Genomic DNA, 20,671 nt, shown 5'->3' on the forward strand with positions numbered 1-20,671 from the left:
ATGGGACCAATCCAGCAGAAAAGCATCCACGTGAACTGCTGCTGGGTCTGGAATCGGAGAACAATACAACGGGAGCCTCTAGGTTATCGAGGTAGCGAACAGATCTATGGTTGGCTGACCCCACAGGGCCCAAAGTCTGCTGCAAACATTCTTGTGAAGGGTCCACTCTGTGGGGATGATCTGACCCTTCCGGCTAAGGCGATCTGCCATGACATTCATATCGCCCTGAATGAACCTCGTTACCAGCGTGAGCTCTCGATCTTTTAACCAGATGAGGAGGTCCCTTGCGATCTAGAACAACTTCCACGAATGAGTCCCTCCCTGCTTGGAGATGTAAGCCAAGGCTGTGGTGTTGTCAGAGTCCACCTCCACCACCTTGTTAAGCTGGAGGGACTTGAAGTTTATCAAGGCCAGATGAACCGCCAACAGCTCCTTGCAATAGATGTGAAGTGTCCTTAGCTCCTGATTCCATGTTCCCGAGCATTCCTGTCCGTCCAAAGTCGCACCCCAGCCCGTGTCTGATGCGTCAGAGAAGAGACGGCGGTCGGGTTTCTGAACAGCCAAAGGTAGACTTCCTTGAGAAGAAAGCTGTTCTTTCACCACGTGAGAGTAGACCTCCTCTCTTCGGAAACAGGAACTGAGATCGTCTCTAGCGTCATGTCCTTTATCCAGTGAGCCGCTAGATGATACTGAAGGGGGCGGAGGTGGCGTCTCCCTAACTCGATGAACAGGGCCAGCGATGAAAGTGTCCCTGTTAGACTCATCCACTACCTGACTGAGCATCGGTTCCTTCTCAGCATGCTCTGGATGCAATCTAGGGCTTAGTAGATCCTTGGGGCCGACGGAAAAGCCCGAAAAGCTCGACTCTGAAGATCCATACCCAGGTAGACAATGGTCTGGGATGGGACGAGCTGGGACTCCTCAAAATTGACCAGGAGGCCCAGTTCCTTGGTCAGCTCCATAGTCCATCTGAGAATCTCCAGACAGCGACGACTTGTGGGAGCTCTTAAAAGCTAGTCGTCTGACGGAGCCGGACACAAGATCATGGTACTGCTGCACAGTCTGTGAACTGTCAACCATGGGGAAGCGAGGAAGTACAGCGACAACCCGAAGCTGTCTAGACTGTCTGGGTCGTACAGACAACTCCTTATCGGGTTGCTGAGGTTGCCGCACTGCGTCACAACAAGTCACTTCTGCTGGTTGTTGAACGTCTTCCCAGTGACACACTGACTCCGTAAACAAAAAATCCTCTAACAAGGACTAAGCTTGGACTGCATGTCTTGCAACAAAGCTCAAGGTCTATGGGAGCAGGTGTGGTAACAGACGGGGTTAGCGACTGAAGTGGAACCATTACCGTCCCTGGAAGCATGTTATGCTTAAATAAAAGTCCATAGGAGGCTAAGCAGCTAAAGGCTCCTCTCCAAATGACAGAGTCCTCAAGGGAATATCAGAAGGAGGGAGAATAGCACTTTCTCATCTACAGGAACCATATCCGAGAAAAGCTAAGTTCTCTCAGTGAGGGTTTCACTGGTGCAAAAGCAGCAGACTAGAAGGCAACGTTATGAAACTGCTTGACAGTCTAGTGAGTTGGCAACAACCAAAGATGTGTGACTGAGGAGCATGCGGTAAGGTATGCAGAGCATGCTGTATGCAGAGCATGCTGTATGTAGAGCATGCTGTAAGGTAAGCAGAGCATGTTGCATGGCGTGCGGCTTATGCTGCATGGGAAGAGGCTCATGCTGCATGGGATGAGGCTCATGCTGCATGGTATGAGGCTCATGCTGCATGGGATGAGGCTCATGCTGCAAGGGATGAGGCTCATGCCGCATGCGTTGAGGAGGATGCCGCATAGTATGAGGCTCCTGCCTCATGGGTTGAGGCGGTTGCCGCATAGCATGAGGCTCCTGCCTCATGGTTTGAGGAGGATGCCGCATAGCATGAGGCTCCTCATAGCATGAGACTCCTGCCTCATGGGTTGAGGAGGATGCCGCATAGCATGAGGCTCCTGCCTCATGGGTTGAGGAGGATGCCGCATAGCATGAGGCTGCCTCATGGGTAGAGGAGGTTGCCGCATAGCATGAGGCTCCTGCCTCATGGGTTGAGGAGGATGCCGCATAGCATGAGGCTCCTGCCTCATGGTTAGAGGAGGATGCCGCATAGCATGAGGCTCCTGTGAGGTTCCTGCCTCAAGAGTTGCGTCTGCCTCAAGGGTTGAGGAGGTAGCTGCGCAGAGAGAGGCTCATGCTGTGAAGAATGCGGTTGCTGCATGCGTTGAGGCGGCTGCCTCATAGCATGAGGTTCCTGCCTCAAGAGTTGCGTCTGCCTCAAGGGTTGAGGAGGTGGCTGCGCAGAGAGAGGCTCTTGCCTCAAGAGTTGAGGCTCTTGCCTCAAGAGTTGAGGTTCTTGCCTCAAGAGTTGAGGTTCTTGCCTCAAGAGTTGAGGCTCTTGCCTCAAGAGTTGAGGTTCTTGCCTCAAGAGTTGAGGTTCTTGCCTCAAGAGTTGAGGCTCTTGCCTCAAGAGTTGAGGCTCTTGCCTCAAGAGTTGAGGTTCTTGCCTCAAGAGTTGAGGTTCTTGCCTCAAGAGTTGAGGTTCTTGCCTCAAGAGTTGAGGTTCTTGCCTCAAGAGTTGAGGTTCTTGCCTCAAGAGTTGAGGCTCTTGCCTCAAGAGTTGAGGTTCTTGCCTCAAGAGTTGAGGCTCTTGCCTCAAGAGTTGAGGCGGTTGCCGCATAGCATGAGGCTCCTGCCTCAAGGAAAGTGGAGGTTGCTGCATAGCGCTGGTACCTGGCAACTCCCAATGCGGCAGCTCACGCATGGAGGCAGGAGGAGCCTCAACATCATACGTCTGGCAGGGTGGACTGCGCAGAGGTGGAGGAGCGCTCGCAGGAGGAGGTGTGCTAACCTTCTCTGCCTGAAACTCCTGCATCAACACCGCAAGCTGAGACTGCATTGTCTGCAGCATAGACCACTAGAGTCTAAGAAAGACAACAACAAACAGAGCTACTGTCCGTTGAGACTGAGGGTCTAAAACAGCTGGTGCGGCAACAGACGGAGTTACTGCCTGTTGCGATACCACCTTGCCTCTCTGGGAGGTGTGCAGTTGTCGTACTGCAGCAAGTCCGAACTGACCCAGTGCTAATGGCTACACCTAGGAGTTGGACTTGCGCGGAAGGGACCGACTTGCACTTAAAAGCTGCAAGATTTGGTCCATGGTTTCTGCGAGAAACCTCTTCCGCAGACGAGGAATAAAAGGGCTCTCTCGTCTTTGTGTGGGTGGGGTGATCACGTCGGCTACGTGAGTTGGTTACACCCGAAACCACGGAGGGAAACGTCTGTTCGTCGATCAAGGCCTGATGAACCCATAAGTCCTTCGACGTTACTTCTCCCCTGCTTGGGAGCTTGTAAGAGGTCCCAGACTAGGCGAACAACTGGCACGAACAGACGAACCCTCGAACGCAACACTGTAACACTTTGCGCTTATCACTTTATCACTTTTGATTTTCTGTTTGCACTTATTTCACTGAACTCGAAACTTTAAGTGGTTTGTACCTGAAACACGCAATTCTATCCTTCATTAAAAGTTAGTAATTGCGAAAACAGTATTACAATGTAACAGAAAAACATAATGAAAGATAAATAATTCAGTGGCTGGAAAAGAGACTAAACACTAGATCAAATAAACTACGTTTAAAATCTCTCACCGCATAAAGCCTGAGAACAAGAATAAAACTCTAGAAACGTTTACCTTCTTCCCCTAAAGAGACTAGGGAGAAGAGCAAAAACGATAACAACGTTACCCGCTTGAACGAAACGTTTATCCTCCTCTCTCTCCCTCCGTCTCTATCTCTCTCTCTCTCTCTCTTGACTTAGAACCTGAGAGATGAGCCCAATTATATATATCGTTAAAACATATTGTTAAAGGAAAAAAACTGAAAGATTTCCCAAATAAAAAGTTCCTTTATTAGAATTAAAACCATTTAAGCTAAGAAAGAATGAACAAAACGCTAGAATCGTTCTACTCTTACTGCAACGTGACACCGTGAATACTCTCTCTCTATCGTAACGATAGAGCGCAAGTTGAACGTTCTGAACGTCAACAACTGCAGAGACAAAACAAAACGTTAGTTCAACTTTGAAAACAGTACGAGACTATCAAAGAAATTCTTTCAAAAACATTAAAATAGCATAATATGTTAACAGGTAAAAACGAAATGACGGGCTCAATGTTAATTAACTTCGGTTCCAAGAAAAGACCGCCTACTATTAGGAAAGGTCGAATATAAACAAATATAAAAATTAATTTTAATAAGTTTATAATAAAAGGAAGTTAATCGAAGAGGCCTATAAAAGGCGGAGAGATATAAAATAAAACTATAACTTTTGTTAAGCAAAATTAAGAAAGAGAGTCTATACTCTCTTCGACACCAACACTTCCGTCTAAGGGAAAGGTCGGCCATTAAAAGTGAAAGAGAGTTCATACTCTCTTCGTCACCAAAATTAAATAAAAAATTTAATCAAATTAATTCCAAAAACTTGCTAAGCTAATGATAAAGCTTCCTGAATAGCGAAGGCTAAACTCTAGAGCAAATACATCACCAAATCGTGAGCAATAACTCCAGAATCAACAGCGTATCCATGTAGGTCTAGCCGGAGGCACGACAGAGGAAAAATTGAGGTGGTGTTGACAAGAAGTACTGGAGTACCTGACCACAGATGGCGCTGTGGTGTTCACCCCCACCTGTATAGCGATCGCTGGCGTATCCCGACCGTAGATTTCTGTCGGCAACAGAGTTGACAGCTACATGATTATCGGGTAAGATTAATATTGAAAAAAACTAAATACTTCAACACAGCATCATAAAAGACACACAACAGTCTACTTGTTTCTACAATGTATAAAATAAGAAGAAAAAAACACACAGCTCACTTCTCCCTTGACCATTACAAAACATCATTGTCAACAGTAGTTTAAATAACTGTAAACATAAATCATAATAAAAGAAAATGGAAAAAAGCTAATTAATCCACTCTTCAAGTAAATTAAGGCATTAATAGAGAAGCTTCAGATTCTAAAAGCAGAATCTATTTTGCATAAAATCAACACTTACTAAATGGCAAAAGTACAAGGTAAAGCATATTCTTGAAAAGTAAACTTGTCAATAAAAATCTGAATCGGTATACCAGAAAAAACTTAGTTGTTGATTTTCATGTGCATCGGCTTCGCCGTCCATCTACTGTCAATTGCTGGTGAAAGAATCTTGCATCATATAAAATACAGAGCAGATGCTTATCCAAAAATGGAATTTATAGAGGGGAGGATAGAGCTACTGGAAAGTGTGAAGATGCTATCATAACATTATTGCCTGTAGAACTACTAACTTAACATAGCTGAACATTTTTAAGAAAAGATTAGACTTCTGAACAGGATGAAATAATTTTGCCCGGATAAATATCAACCTCCCGTGGTCAATGAAAGGTCTTAATTCCCTAAAAGGACACAGCAACTATATCAGAACTTCATTAAGCTATGTTCGAGTTGATAATTATCAGATAACTAATTAGATCTTGGTATTGTGGGGTTACCTACGACGATGTACTGATACATTCAATTTGATAATTATCAGGTAACAATTTAGTTCTTGGTATTATGGGGTTACCTCCTACAATGTACTACTAGAATTTTAGACAGCAATATGCAGGTAACTTCCTACCCAGCCATTCAACTTTAAATTAACTTTAAATTTCCATTGCTTAAGGTTATACATTCCACATAGAAAGAAATTCCTCAGGATAGCCCTAAGAGTAGTAAAAAAGGGATTCAAAGGTCTCTGCAAAATTACATCTATAATAATGATGTAAAGCCTTGAAGATTTATAGTCTCAATTAATCAATATTCAAGTGGGACATATGAACAACCTTGCCGACTAGCACCTGGGAGTACTACTTGTCCTCCTACTCAACGATATACAATGCATTCCACGATCTGATTGGGAGTTGCATGAGACACCATTTACAGCTCAAAGATGATGTACAGTTGAACAAAGGAATTCCTGGTACAACTCACTCTGAAGAAGTGCACCCAAACACACCCTTACTGCTCAGCGAGTTCCTGTGGTTAGCCCCGCCCACCACCTCTGCCATCTCTCCCTAAACTATCTGTTTGGTTACTCGCAACAAGTAAAGGTGTGGCAGGGTGCAATTCTTTGGAGAGACGTGTACCCGGATCTCCTGTGTCCAACTGTATATAAAAATAAGAGCTCTCACTGAAAATTAACTATTGTTTTTCATGCAAATGAAATATTTGGGCTGTAAAGTCTTCTGACTACCTCCAGGTTAATTTGAATAAAATAAAAATATCCAAAAAAAAAGAATAATAAAGGGAACATATCAAATGTATGGCTGTTGTATCTTGATTAGATAGGGTTAGCAACAAAGTAGTGAGGGCCAGATTATAAGAAATTAATTAGCAGCAAGAGGGGATATGAATGTGTTGAAGTGGTTTGGCTATGTAGAGAGAATGGAAATTGGCTGTCTGCTGAAGAAGGTGATGAATGCAAAAGTTGATGGGGGAAGTACTAAAGGAAGGCCAAGGTTTGGGTGGATGGATGGAGTGAAGAAAGCTCTAGGTGATAGGAGGATAGATGTGAGAGGCAAAAGAGCGTAGCGAGCGATTGTGACGCAGTTCCTATAGGTCCTGCTGCTTTCTCCAGTTGTCTTGGTGACTGCTGAGGTAGCAGCAGTAGGGGGTTCAGCATAGGAAGCTTCATTTGTGAAGGATAATGGGGAAGGGTGGACTGTGGTACCCTAGCAGTACCAACCAAACTCGGCTGAATACCTCGTCAGGCAGAAAGGAGCGAAGAGAAAAAAAGTCCCCTTTTGTTCTTTATGTTGGCTACCCCGCAAAACTGGGGAAAATACCTTTGGTCTGTAGATATAGATAGATCAAATAAAAAAAAGCTATGAAATAATACCGAAAAGGAGAAATACGTAAGAAATAATAATGTGCTATTTTTTACCCTAACTAAACAATTCTTCTTATAACAGGATAGGGTTGGATTAAGAAGCTTAGCATAATAATCACAGTTGTATAAGGGATACTTGAAAATGTCAAGAATTTTAACCCAGCATAAGAAAATTTGATGGAAAAGAAGTTCCTGCCAAATTTTATTGTTAAAATTATTCTACACAAGAACTATGATTATCAGAGGTCCTAGAAGGAGACCTTGGCTAAAAGGGAATTTAGGCAGAAAGTTCATCAAGCCCAATCAAATAAAAACCGAAACCCTAATGCACAAACATCAGAGACGAAGACTTGTTTTAATGTCCCTCATTATAAAAATAAGAATATGCCTATGATATAATTTGTCAAACTCCAATATAATTCAAATATGCAATTATAATTCTGTATCAAATGAAAAATCATTCTTTCATGCATTGTATTCAATCATCAGTCAATAAAAGAAACAAATGGAACATACACAAAATGTGCATTAACAGAAAAAAAATGGTGCTGCAAAATAAAAGGAACCTTACACTGAGTGAGTTCTAAAGCAAATAATAACAAATGCAAGACTTTCCAGAGTCCACTCACTCCTTATATACCGTCGTAGCTGTCCTTCATTATCTTCTATTTCAGCTAGAGCCTCAGAAAGCTAAAAATGCAATGTTAGTAAGATTCACAGGTGGGAAAGTTGTTTGCGTTCACTTCTAAACCTAAATAGTTTACCATAATGAACAATACAAAATGCAGATAAAACCCCTGCAAACCTGTACATGACTAGACAATTACGTTTTGAATCTAAAGATATAGAAAGTCCCTCCGTAAAAAGTCTGAACTTTCTAGTCATACAAATGATGCATGCACAAATGGAGTCAATTTACCTGACTTTTTTATCTAAAGGGAAGTTACAAATTAGATGCCGCTTAATTATGTACTGATAAAAGTACGTTCATTTGGATAAACTAATGTTACTCTTAAATAAAATCTATCAAAGCCAAAAGGAACCAACTACTGCACTGTCTAACTAGCTTCATATAGTTAGATGGAAATATAAAAGAATAATGTTATACAAGCAAAAAGTGTGAACCCTTCTAAATGAGAGGATAGTTATCAACTGAGGCCAAAATAAATATAATACTTCATGGTTTAAAGACATATTATGTAATATGCAAAATAATGTACTTTTTGTTAAATGAAAAAAAAAAAATATTCAATATTTACAAACCAGGAAAGTTAATAAAACATTATCTGCGGCAGACCTTAACCCTTTTACCCTCAGGCTATTTGGAAATTTCCAACCCTTAACCCCCATGGGGTTATTTTTTTTCAAGCACATTTTGCAGTATAATTTTTTTAAATTGCTCTAACAGCCTTAATTTTTGTCATAGAGAGGTCAGGTTGGTCTCATTCTCTTGGAAAATGCCTGAAGTTTCTCAAAAAATTATCAAAAATATGCAAAAAAAAAAAAAGCATTTTTTTGCAAGGACGTACCGGTACATCCATGGGGGTAAAGGGATGAGTTTTGTGAAACGTACCAGTACGTCCTTTGGGGGTAAAAGGGTTAATACCAAATTCTGCCTCCTTGTTAAAATCTTGCAATGATACTTTGTGTAACTTCACACGTACCTTGTATGCTAAAGTTTCATTATCCATCTCTAACTGGCGTGAAGCCTTTTCCAAGAGCGAAACCCGATCCTTCATTTCACTTAATTGGTTCTCAGATTCTTGGTGAGTTCTCTTTAGTAATTCAAAGTCTGTGCTCACCTGTTGAAAGGATTGAGAATACGAGGGAAAATCAATACTAACAGTAACAAAATTGAAATGTTTCAAAAGTAATTAGTATTTTTTCTAGCTACATAAACCATAGTTCTTTAAATTGGGGGAATTTTTTCAGCATAGCCGAAACGCCCAATGAAACCGTTAACAAGGTAATTAACGACAGGTGGTGAGCATGGTAATTCAATTTTGAAGGACTAAGGTTTATATAGCTCGGAAAATCCAATACTTTTATGATTTTTTTATATGTTTCAACGTGTATACAAACCTTTTGTCCTTTGAAACAGGGAGACTTATTTATTGGTGGGAGGAAGTCCCACTAAAACCAAACTAGTCAGTTCTTTTTCTTCCCTGGACTGTCAGTTTCCCTGGTCCTGTACACAAGCGACGGAGAAGACTAGCATATTAAAATCTATATGAGACAAAGCTGTTCATCGGATAGTAAATACACATGATGATGCAAGTGGAGATTGGCTGAGAAAATGCTATTAAAGGATTATTAAAAATTTTGGTGTATAGAAACTGTGTGCCTGGCACTAGAGGCCTAATATTAAATGACAACATGTGAATAAAGGCACAACAAGGTTGCTCACTCTATCATCTTCTTAACAGGATTCTGAAAGGCGAGGGTATAACAATAGAAGAATCTAGATTAAATTAAGAGATTGAGACTTGCATGGCAGCAGTCAATACAGCTTCATTCTAGGAATTGCAGAAATAATGTACTTTAATATTTCCAAGCACGAAAATGTAATGCGTTTCAGATGTTGGTCTCAAATACTCTACAGCTAAGTCGACATTATCAACAATTTTGAAGAATAAAGAAATAATAAAGGGAACCAATGTTGCTAAAGAAGCGACTACTTTGACGAAGCAAAGGCCTCAGATACTTGAGGAAGTGGAAAAGTTGTTACTTATTTTTAGCATCAGCGAGGCATTTATTGGTGAAAAGGCACTAGAAATCTACGCTAAGTGATGAAAGTTCAAGCTTTTGTTGAAAAAACTCATCCTAATACTGTACTGGAATAATCAATAGGACTGTAAATCTTTTCAATGATAATGTTATGCCTCATTACCATAAGATTCTGCAAAAAAGGCAAAAGCAACAAACATTGAATAAGTTCTTAATTGAAGAAAAACTTGCCCCAAAGCAACAGAAAAGGAAAAAAACACAAACCTCAATTACCAGGCCCTTGTATGGAAGGGGAATTCCCATGTCGGCAATAACTCCTCTCTTCATCCCCAAACCACCATCCATTTACGCTGTCATATTGTAACCAAAAAGGTAAGTTTGCTTATGTTAAAATGACTTCTAAAGTTTTCATTTTTATTGATCTTTTGTGTTATTGTATTTACTATTTGTGTAAAAATTACATAACTACATCACTTTTTCATATTAATATGTCATGATAATAGCAAATAAACTGGGGCTTAGAATGCATTATTCACTTCTACATTATTTGTAATAGGAAATAATGATTCATTATTCGAACGAATCAGTATTCAACCATCTTTTTGGAACGAATTATGGTTAAATACCGTGGTATTACTATACATATGACCTCCAGTAACTGTTCAGGATTTAAAGGAATTTCAGATCCACTGCTTACACCAGCATCCTTTATGAAATTGCATAAAATGTTATTTTTATAATAAAATAAATTTTTGAATATACTTACCCGGTGATTATATAAGCTGCAACTCTGTTGCTCGACAGAAAACTCTACGTTAAAAATCCGCCAGCGATCGCAATGCAGGTAGGGGGTGTACTTCAACAGCGCCATCTGTCGTGCAGGTACTCAGTACTCAATGTAAACACAGAACTCAATTTTCTCCTCGGTCCACTGGGTCTCTATTGGGGAGGAAGGGAGGGTCCTTTAATATATAATCACCGGGTAAGTATATTAAAAAATTTATTTTATTTTAAAAATAACATTTTTCAATATTAAACTTAGCCGGTGATTATATAAGCTGATTCACACCCAGGGGGGTGGGTAGAGACCAGCAATAATTGTTTACATTATTATGAGCTAAGGATTTTTTATTTCATTTTAGCAGTTATTCAAAATAACAAACATAAAATAAATAAGTACCTGGTAAGGAAGTCGACTTGAACAATTACTCTGCCTTTTTAAGTACGTCTTCCTTACGGAGCCTCGCGATCCTTTTAGGATGCTGAGCGACCCCTAGGATCTGAAGTATCAAGGGTTGCAACCCATACAACAGGACCTCATCAAAACCTCTAATCTAGGCGCTTCTCAAGAAATGACTTTGACCACCCGCCAAATCAAGTAGGATGCGAAAGGCTTCTTAGCCTTCCGGACAACCCAAAAACAAAAATAAAACATTTCAAGAGAAAGATTAAAAAGGTTATGGAATTAGGGAATTGTAGTGGTTGAGCCCTCACCCACTACTACACTCGTTGCTACGAATGGTCCCAGAGAGTAGCAGTTCTCGTAAAGAGACTGGACATTCTTAAGATAAAAAGACGCGAACACTGACTTGCTTTTTCAATAGGTTGCGTCGATTATACTTTGCAGAGATCTATTTTGTTTAAAGGCCACGGAAGTTGCAACAGCTCTAACTTCGTGTGTCCTTACCTTCAGCAAAGCTTGGTCTTCCTCATTCAGATGGGAATGAGCTTCTCGTATTAACAGTCTGATAAAATAGGATAAAGCATTCTTTGACTAGGCAAAGATGGTTTCTTAACTGAACACCATAAAGCTTCAGACGGGCCTCGTAAAGGTTTAGTTTGTTTTAAATAGAACTTAAGAGCTCTTACAGGGCATAAGACTCTTTCTAGTTCATTTCCAACCATACGATAAGTTTGGAATATCGAACGATATTGGCCAAGGCCGAGAAGGCAGCTCGTTTTTGGCTAGAAAACCAAGTTGTAGAACATGTAGCCGTTTCGGATGAGAATCCGATGTTCTTGCTGAAGGCATGAATCTCACTGACTCTTTTAGCTGTGGCTAAGCATACCAGGAAAAGAGTCTTTAAGGCGAGATCTTTCAGGGAGGCTGATTGTAGCGGTTCGAACCTGTCTGACATAAGGAATCTTAGTACCACGTCTAAATTCCAACCAGGTGTAACCAAACGACGCTCCTTCGTGGTCTCAAAAGACTTAAGGAGGTCCTGTAGATCTTTATTGTTGGAAAGATCTAAGCCTCTGTGACGGAAGACTGATGCCAACATGCTTCTGTAACCCTTGATAGAGGGAGCTGAAAGAGATCGTTCTTTCCTCAGATATAAGAGGAAGTCAGCTATTTGAGTTACAGAGGTACTGGTCGAGGATACGGATACTGACTTGCACCAGTTTCGGAAGATTTCCCACTTCGATTGGTAGACTCTAAGGGTGGATGTTCTCCTTGCTCTAGCAATCGCTCTGGCTGCCTCCTCCGAAAAACCTCTAGCTCTCGAGAGTCTTTCGATAGTCTGAAGGCAGTCAGACGAAGAGCGTGGAGGCCTTGGTGTACCTTCTTTACGCGTGGCTGACGTAGAAGGTCCACCCTTAGGGGAAGTGTTCTGGGAACGTCTACTAGCCATCGAAGTACCTCGGTGAACCATTCTTTCGCGGGCCAGAGGGAAGCAACTAGCGTCAACCTTGTCCCTTCGTGAGAGGCGAACTTCTGCAGTACCTTGTTGACAATCTTGAACGGAGGGAATGCATATAGATCTAGATGTGACCAATCTAGGAGAAAGGCCTCTATATGAACTGCTGCTGGGTCCGGGATTGGTGAGCAAAATATTGGGAGCCTCTTGGTCATCGAGGTTGCGAAGAGATCTATGGTTGGCTGGCCCCAGGTGGCCCAAAGTCTCTTGCATACATCCTTGTGGAGGGTCCATTCTGTTGGAATTATTTGTCCCTTCCGACTGAGACAATCTGCCATGACATTCAAGTTGCCTTGGATGAACCTCGTTACTAGTGATATGTCTAGACCTTTTGACCAGGTGAGGAGGTCCCTTGCGATCTCGTACAACGTCAGAGAGTAGGTCCCTCCTTGCTCGGAGATGTACGCCAAAGCCGTGGTGTTGTCCGAGTTCACCTCCACCACTTTGCCTTGAAGGAGAGACCTGAAGCTTTTCCAGGCCAGACGTACTGCCAGTAGCTCCTTGCAGTTGAAATGCATTGTCCTTTGAATCGAGTTCCATAATCCCGAGCATTCCCGACCGTCTAATGTCGCACCCCAGCCTACGTCCGATGCGTCCGAGAAGAGAACGTGGTTGGGAGTCTGAACAGTCAGGGGAAGACCCTCTCTTAGGTTGATATAGTCCTTTCACCAAGTCAGACAAGACTTTATCTTTCCGGAAACCGGGATCGAGACCGCTTCTAGCGTCTTGTCCTTTTTCCAGTGAAAAGCTAGATGGTATAGAAGAGGACGGAGGTGTAGTCTTCCTAGTGACACAAATTGATCCACGGATGACAGTGTCCCTACCAGACTCATCCACAGCCTGACTGAGCAGCGTTCCTTCTTCAGCATCTTCTGGATGGATAGCAGGACTGGGGGCTGATCGTCTTGTTCAGCAACGTCCTCATCAGAGGGTTCCTCATCCGAAACTGATGAGGAAACGGCAACGGAGTGGGCAACGTCTGACTCGCTGAATCCGGTCGCACTGGTGGCAGCGTGGCGGAGCCGGACGCAATATCATGGAACTGCTGCACAGTCTGTGAACTGTCAACAACCATGGGTGCGCGAGGAAGTACAGCGTCAACCCGAAACTGTCTAGACCGTCTGGGTTGTGCAGTCAACACCCTACCGGGTTGCTGAGGTTGACGCACTGCGTCACAACAAGTCACCTCTGCTGGTTGTTGAACGTCCTGAACGTCAACAACCACCTCCGAGCGTCGCTTAACGTCAACGTGCGGCTGGCAACCCACACTGGGTCGCATCGGTGGAGGAACCACCTCAACTGGCAGACGCGAGTAGGTTACCTCAGCGTCAACAGGGCGCACAACCGACCGGTTGGAAGGTTGTTGGCCAGAAGGAGGAACCACCTCAACTGGCAGACGCGAGTAGGTTACCTCAGCGTCAACAGGACGCACAACCGACCGGTTGGAAGGTTGTTGGCCAGAAGGTTCTTCTCCGCATTTAAGTCCTCTATCAAGGCCGCAAGCTTGGACTGCATGTCTTGCAGCAAAGCCCATTTAGGGTCTACGGGAGCAGGTGTGGCAACAGACGGGGTTAGCGACTGAGGCGGAACCGTTTACCATCCCTGAAAGCCTTGTTATGTGTGACATAATAGTACAGCAAAACTTCTTGACCTGTAAACAACTTGGAGCATCTCCTGGCTAGGCGCCAGGGCGAGTCTACCAGAATTGAGAAGTCTATCTGGGCAGAGGCATGAACTCCCAAACCGAGAACTTCTCTCGTGTCATATCAGACTCTCGCTCTATAAGCCAGTTTAAAAGAAGGGAAATCAAAGGCTGTATCCCTAAAACTCCTCCTGGTGCAAAAACCAGTCGCCTAGCCAACGTAACGCTCTCTAGGAGAGCGAGAGAGCACTAGCTTAAAAACAACGGCTTCGAAGTAGCTAGGCCTAGTGTAAGTTCTGACGTTAAGGCGAACGAGGAGCAGCAGTTACAAGATCCGGACGAAGATCCTTAAAGAAATCATCATGATTTAATTAAAGTCCATAGGAGGCTAAGCAGCTTAAGGCTCCTCTCCATCTGACAGAGTCCTCAAGGGAATATCAGTAGGAGGGAGAGCAGCAACTTCCTCATCTACAGGAACCTTGTCCGATAAAAGCTAGGTTACCTCAGTGAGTCTCTCACTGGTGCATAAGTAGCAGACCAGAAGGCAACGTCCTGTAACTGCTTGACAGTCTGTGAACTGTCAACAACTGAACTGTCAACCACAACAGGTGTGTGAGGACGTACAGTGTCCACTCGAGACTGCTTTGACTGTCTAGACTGAGCAGTCAAAACAACTCTAGAATGCGGAGGTTGACGCACCGCGTCAAAACAAAACAACTTAGACTGTTGTTGTACCTCGCGAACGTCAACGGAAGGTTCCGTGCGTCGCTGAACGTCAACATGCGGCTGGCAGGGTACACTGGAACGCATGGGTGGCGGGACTCTCTTGGAGTGCGGCAGAAGGTCGCCTCAGCGTCCACAGGACGCACAACCGTGGTTGGTTGTAGGCTAGAGGTTGGTGTAGTGTCAACCTTCTCCGCATGAAAGTCCTGCATCAATGACGTTAACTGAGACTGCATGGTCTGCAGCAAAGACCACTTAGGGTCTACAGGAGCAGGTGCGGCAACAGACGGTGTGACTGCCTGATGCGGTACCGCTTTGCCTCTCTTAGGAGGTGAGCAGTTGTCGGAAGACTGCAGCGAGTCCGAACTGACCCAGTGGCTACAACTGGGCCGTTGGACTTGAGCGGAAAGGACCGACTTGCGCTTAATAAGCCGCGAGACCTTGGTCCATGGTTTCTTACGAGAAACCTCTTCCGCAGACGAGGAATAAATGGGCTCTCTCGTCTTAGAGTGGGTGGGGCGATCTTGGGTAGATACGCCCGAAACCACAGAGGGAAAACGTCTGTTCGTTGATCAAGGCCTCTCGAACCCATAAGTCGTTCGACATTACTTCTCCCCTGGGCTTGGGAGCTTGCAAGAGGTCCCGGACTAGGTGAACGACAGGCACGAACAGACGAACCCTCGGACGCAACACTGTAACACTTTGCGCATATCACTTTATCGATTTTCTGTTTTGCACTTATTTCACTGAAATCGAAACTTTTACTGATTTCTACCTGAAACACGCAATTCTACCCTTCATTAAAAGGTAGTAATTGCGAAATCAGTCGTAAAATGCAGCTCATTAATACTAGCAAAAAAACAGAAAACATATATTAAGATAAAAAATTCAGTGGCTGGGAAAGAGACTAAACGCTAGTTCATATAAACTACGTTTTCAATCTCTCACCGCACATAGCCTGGGGACAAGAATAAAACCCTAGAAACGTTTTACCTTTCTCCCCGTACAGAGACTAGGGACGAGAGTAACACGAGAACAACGTTACCCGCTTGAACGGAACGTTTTCTCTCCTCTCTCTCCCTCCGTCTCTATCTCTCTCTCTCTTTCTCTCTTGATTTCGCACCTAAGAGAAGAGAAGAGCCCAATTATATATCGTCAAAAAAAACATGTTATTTGACTAAAGGAAAAAACTGAAAGGTTTTCCAAATAAAAAGTTCCTTTAATTTAGAATTTAAAACATTTAAGCTAAGAAAGAATGAACAAAACGTCAGAATCGATTTACTCTTACTGCAAAGTGAAACCGTGATACACTCTCTCTCTATCGTAACGATAGAGCGCATGTTGAACGTCCTGAACGTCAACAACTGCGTAGTCTAAACGTTAGTTCATCTTTGAAAACAGTACGAAGACTATCAAAGAAATTCTTTCATAAAACATTACATTTAAAAAGTTTTAAATTCTTTAAAGGCTAAATACGATATAACGGGCTCAACGTTGATTAACTTCGGTTCCAAGTTAGGACCGCCTACTATCAGGAAAGGTCGCATATAAACAAAACATAAAAATTTATTTTTATATGTTTATAATAAATGGAAAGTTAATCGAAGAGGCCTAATAAAGGCGGAGAGATATAAAATATATAGATCTATAACGTGTTAAGCAAAAATATTAAAAACCTAAACACACTTCCGTCTAAGGGAAGGGTCGGCCATTTAAAAGTGAAAGAGAGTCCATACTCTCTTTGTCACCATAATTAAATCTATCCAAAACGAGTTCAAGTTTTGAGATGAAGATAAAACACCTGCATAGCGAAAGCTCAAAACTAGAATAGTGTACTTCACCAAATAGTTGTGAAAACAAATCCAGTTAGTAACAGCGAATTAGTAGGTCTTGCCGGTAGCCCGACAGAGAGAAAATTGAGTTCTGTGTTTACATTGAGTACTGAGTACCTGCACGACAGATGGCGCTGTTGAAGTACACCCCCTACCTGCATTGCGATCGCTGGCGGATTTTTAACGTAGAGTTTTCTGTCGAGCAACAGAGTTGCAGCTTATATAATCACCGGCTAAGTTTAATATTGAAAATAAGCAGATAAGGCCCAGTAGTTGTGTTCAGGAGCTAGATTGTAAGTCATTGTTCTCTGTGAATTACCTAACAGTGGTTTTTACTACACTTGTGCTTTGTAATGAACTTGGCTTCCAGTCTTTATTTCAGCTTAACTGTAATTTCTTGTTAAACATGCTTTCCTACAGAACTTAGTTTGTATTTGTAAAAAGCTAGGCTCTTAATGATTCATGCATTTTTTATATACTTGGACTTTAAACGTCCAGTACACCATCGTAATTCATATCAAAATTATTTAAACATTTATTCATTGTATCTAAGTTAGAATTACAATTTCCCGTTTATTAACACCTGTTGTGCTGTATGTACAATCAATATTATTTTGAATACTGTAGTTAATATAGGCATATAAGAAAATAAAGTGACATCTACAATATATGATTAACGATCCCTTTTATTTCAAGGCTCAGTGCTTATCACAATATGTAGGTTATAAAATTTATGTAATAAAATTGCTGAAATGATGTTAGAAGTAAGTTTAGAGTGTTCAACACTAAGGGTAAATGTGGTACCTTTATAAGTTGGCCTGTCAATTCTTTCTCACGATCAGAGGCCGGTTTAGTCCTTGCCACAGTTAGTTCCTCTGTAAGTGTTGACCTTTCAACAAGGAGATACGCAATCTGAAACAAAAGTTCTTTTTACTAAAATCTTGCAATTTTTTATCATCAAAGCTTTTGCCCCTTAATATACAAGTCAATTATACGTTTTACATATCTTTCATGACTACAAAACAACATTTTTCTATAATTTTAATACCTGCTCCCCTAACGAACTGTGAGCAACATCCTCTAGTCCTTCCTGAAGGAGCATGGATGTTACAGCTTGGGTGCCTGCAAGCAATGCTTCAAGATCTTCCTTCAATGTCCGCACTTCATTATCCAACTCCTTTACTCGTTCTTCGCATTTCACACGAAGGTGTTCCGTGTATTCCTCTAATTCCTGCAGCCAATATAAGTTGGAATTAACCACTTTAGTATAAATGGATCTACTGTATTTTACATCCCATTAATGCTGATTTTTTCTCTTGCTTTTTCTTCATTTCTGTATATAAAATTTTCACAAAGTACATGAAACACTCTCTATCTTTCTCTTCAATAATACAGACTAAAGATAAAGTGCCAAGTCTCTCTCTCTCTCTCTCTCTCTCTCTCTCTCTCTCTCTCTCTCTCTCTCTCTCTCTTCAATAATACAAACTAAAGATAAACTGCCCAGGCTCTTTTAACTCTCTCTCTCTCACTCTCTCTCTTCAATTATACAAACTAAAAGATAAACTGCCAAGGCTCTCTCTCTCTCTCTCTCTCTCTCTCTCTTCAATAATAAAAACTAAAGATAAACTGCCCAGGCTCTCTCTCTCTCTCTCTCTCTCTCTCTCTCTCTCTCTCTCTCTCTCTCTCTCTCTCTCTCTTCAATAATAAAATTAAAGATAACCTGCCCAGGCTCTTTAAACATTACTAATATAGACGAAACACACTTCTGGTCTTTTAAATTCCCAGTATAAAACTCAGTTCCTTCAAAGAAATTTTTGAATGACAACAGTCAAAAAATGTTGGAAAAATATTGGGCATAAGAAGTCATATAGTATGACAACTTTCAAGCCATGATGAGACAGAGGTAACCTGGCTGCTTCCAGGAAAGGAATTTCAAATGGAAATAAAATTATCAGCCTTCATTATAAGACAAATTCTTTATTATTTTATACTCCCACAGGTGGAAGTTATTGCCTTCTTTGCATCTTATCCTGCATGGTGCACAAGCAATCCTATCCGCTGTTCCCCTTATAAAGGATTTCCTCTATGGTGTTCAGCTAGTGTCCATGGGGTAATATTGTTAGCCTCATGACCTGCCTTATGGATATTTAAGGAGGCTATGTGCTAACAGAATAAGGCTTTTCCTGGCTGTAACCCAACTACATATCAACCAGACTCAACATTACCCAACTTCATTTGGTGTTTGATAACCTGAATAATGAATATATTACTATATCAATATTGAGTATACCTGTATTTCTGGGTCGACCTGTGGCGGCCGGTGAAAAGGGTCCTTCTAATATACACTTTTCTGATAAAACCTTCCAATTATACCAGAGAAAGATAAAAGCATGGAATGCAGAGGTTACTACCCTCGCGCGAGCACCTTGTGGGTGTCGTGTATAAAGCAAAGGCGCGTGAAAACCACTATTCACAGGCTGTCTTCCATTTACATATCACAACTTTCATGCATAGCCTTCTTTCCATATACATTCCTCATAAAAATTTTATGACATTGGAACAACAATAATTACCACTTTCTCTTCATCAAACTGCCTCCGGAGTTTGTCGTTCATATGCCGAGCTGCCTTTAGGTTGGCTTCAGCATCCACTAAAAGACGCCATAACTGCAGGGTTCTTGAATGAGGATCTTGCGTTTCCCAGTCCAAGCCTTCCAGCGTAAATCTTTTCTTGACACTAGTCCATTCATCCTCGCTCTGTAAGAAAGAAGTTATTTTTTTGGCATTAAATTTGTTTTTCAAATAAATCTACAATTTTTAAACATATAATATCACAATTGCTGACTACGAAGCAGTTATTCCATACACAATAGCTGCAGACAAGAGAACTATAGGAAATTTTAGTTTATAATAAACTATTTTAAAATTTTAACCACTGCTCAAAATTTTGCTTGCACTATCTTTTTGTGCATAGCATTACAGCTTTAGGTCCCAGAGTGGTCTAGTAAAATTATCTTTTAAAAATAATTCAGTTACAGCAAGAACATAAAAATGGTGATAGAAACCTTAAGCAAACCCTGTCTTTCATTTTCTTTGGATCAAAATCTTACTATCACCTTTTAGAAACCTTGCAAAGTAACCGATTAAGAAAGGATGCCCTTACAACCTACAGAGATGAGAGAAAGAAACAAAATCTGTGTTTACACTTACAAAATTCATTCATACAGTGCACCTGCGGTTCCAGTAATATATCAAATTATCTATAAAAAATATAAATTACTTCAAAATTCCTGATAAAAATCCTCTCTCCACATTGCCTTTAATCTCAACATGGCAGTGAAAATACGGAGCACCATTGTCCGTGGTAAATGTTATAATAAAATCTCTACTTTTCCCAATTTACCACAATCCCCAGATCCTGACAAAAGTAGAGTAACCAATTGCAATCATACAGCAACTACATCTCGGAAGGGGTCAGGACACCCCAGTTGTCGAGATACCTCAACAGATGTGTCCTGTTTGAGTGGGTACAAGCCAAGACCAGAGTGAACCCATGAGTGAACGCTTGGCGAGCGATAGACAGTTTGAAGCACATGGCTTTGAACTGGAACTCTTTGCGGCCAAAGACGAAAACGATACAGTCGGACAGGCAAGTGTCTCTACCCAAATGGTCTCCTGCTAACAACCTCATTACTTTGTTAACAGTTTCAATAGCCATATCAGCTCACTTAAGACCCACTCCTACTTAAAGGCTGATGACTTGTATCCACACAAAAATGTTGCTTAACCAAGAAATCTGGGAAAGATAAGACTTCCATTGCTTGAAGGCACACTTGATCACACTAGTCTATCTTATTTCTCTTCCTCTTGTTTTTTTCTTTGAAGTTATCATAGTTTATATATGAAAGATCTATTTTAGTGTTATTACTGTTTTCAAAATATCTTATTTTACTTGTTCATTACTTCGCTTGTAGTTTATTTACTTATTTCCTTTACTCACCAAGCTATTTTTCCATGTTGGAGCCCTTGAGCTTGTATCATCTTGCTTTTCCAACTAGGGTTGTAGCTTAACTAGTAATAATAATAATAAT

General features: G+C 41.6%; 1 protein-coding gene across 2 annotated transcripts in view; it reads right to left on the reverse strand.

Moving 5' to 3' along the window:
* The window catches only part of LOC137628774 (uncharacterized), an 89,196-nt gene that overhangs the window by 41,824 nt on the left and 26,701 nt on the right, over positions 1-20,671 (reverse strand). For both annotated transcript variants that reach the window (XM_068359979.1, XM_068359980.1), the window contains 5 exons: positions 19,155-19,337; positions 17,630-17,812; positions 17,386-17,493; positions 8,623-8,760; positions 7,588-7,648 (listed from right to left, as the gene is read on the reverse strand). In XM_068359979.1, the coding sequence (XP_068216080.1) occupies positions 7,588-7,648; positions 8,623-8,760; positions 17,386-17,493; positions 17,630-17,812; positions 19,155-19,337 (673 nt within the window). The remainder of the gene's footprint in view (positions 1-7,587; positions 7,649-8,622; positions 8,761-17,385; positions 17,494-17,629; positions 17,813-19,154; positions 19,338-20,671) is intronic.

This window comes from Palaemon carinicauda, chromosome 36 (genome assembly GCF_036898095.1).
Source record: "Palaemon carinicauda isolate YSFRI2023 chromosome 36, ASM3689809v2, whole genome shotgun sequence".
Taxonomy (NCBI): Eukaryota; Metazoa; Arthropoda; class Malacostraca; order Decapoda; family Palaemonidae; genus Palaemon; species Palaemon carinicauda.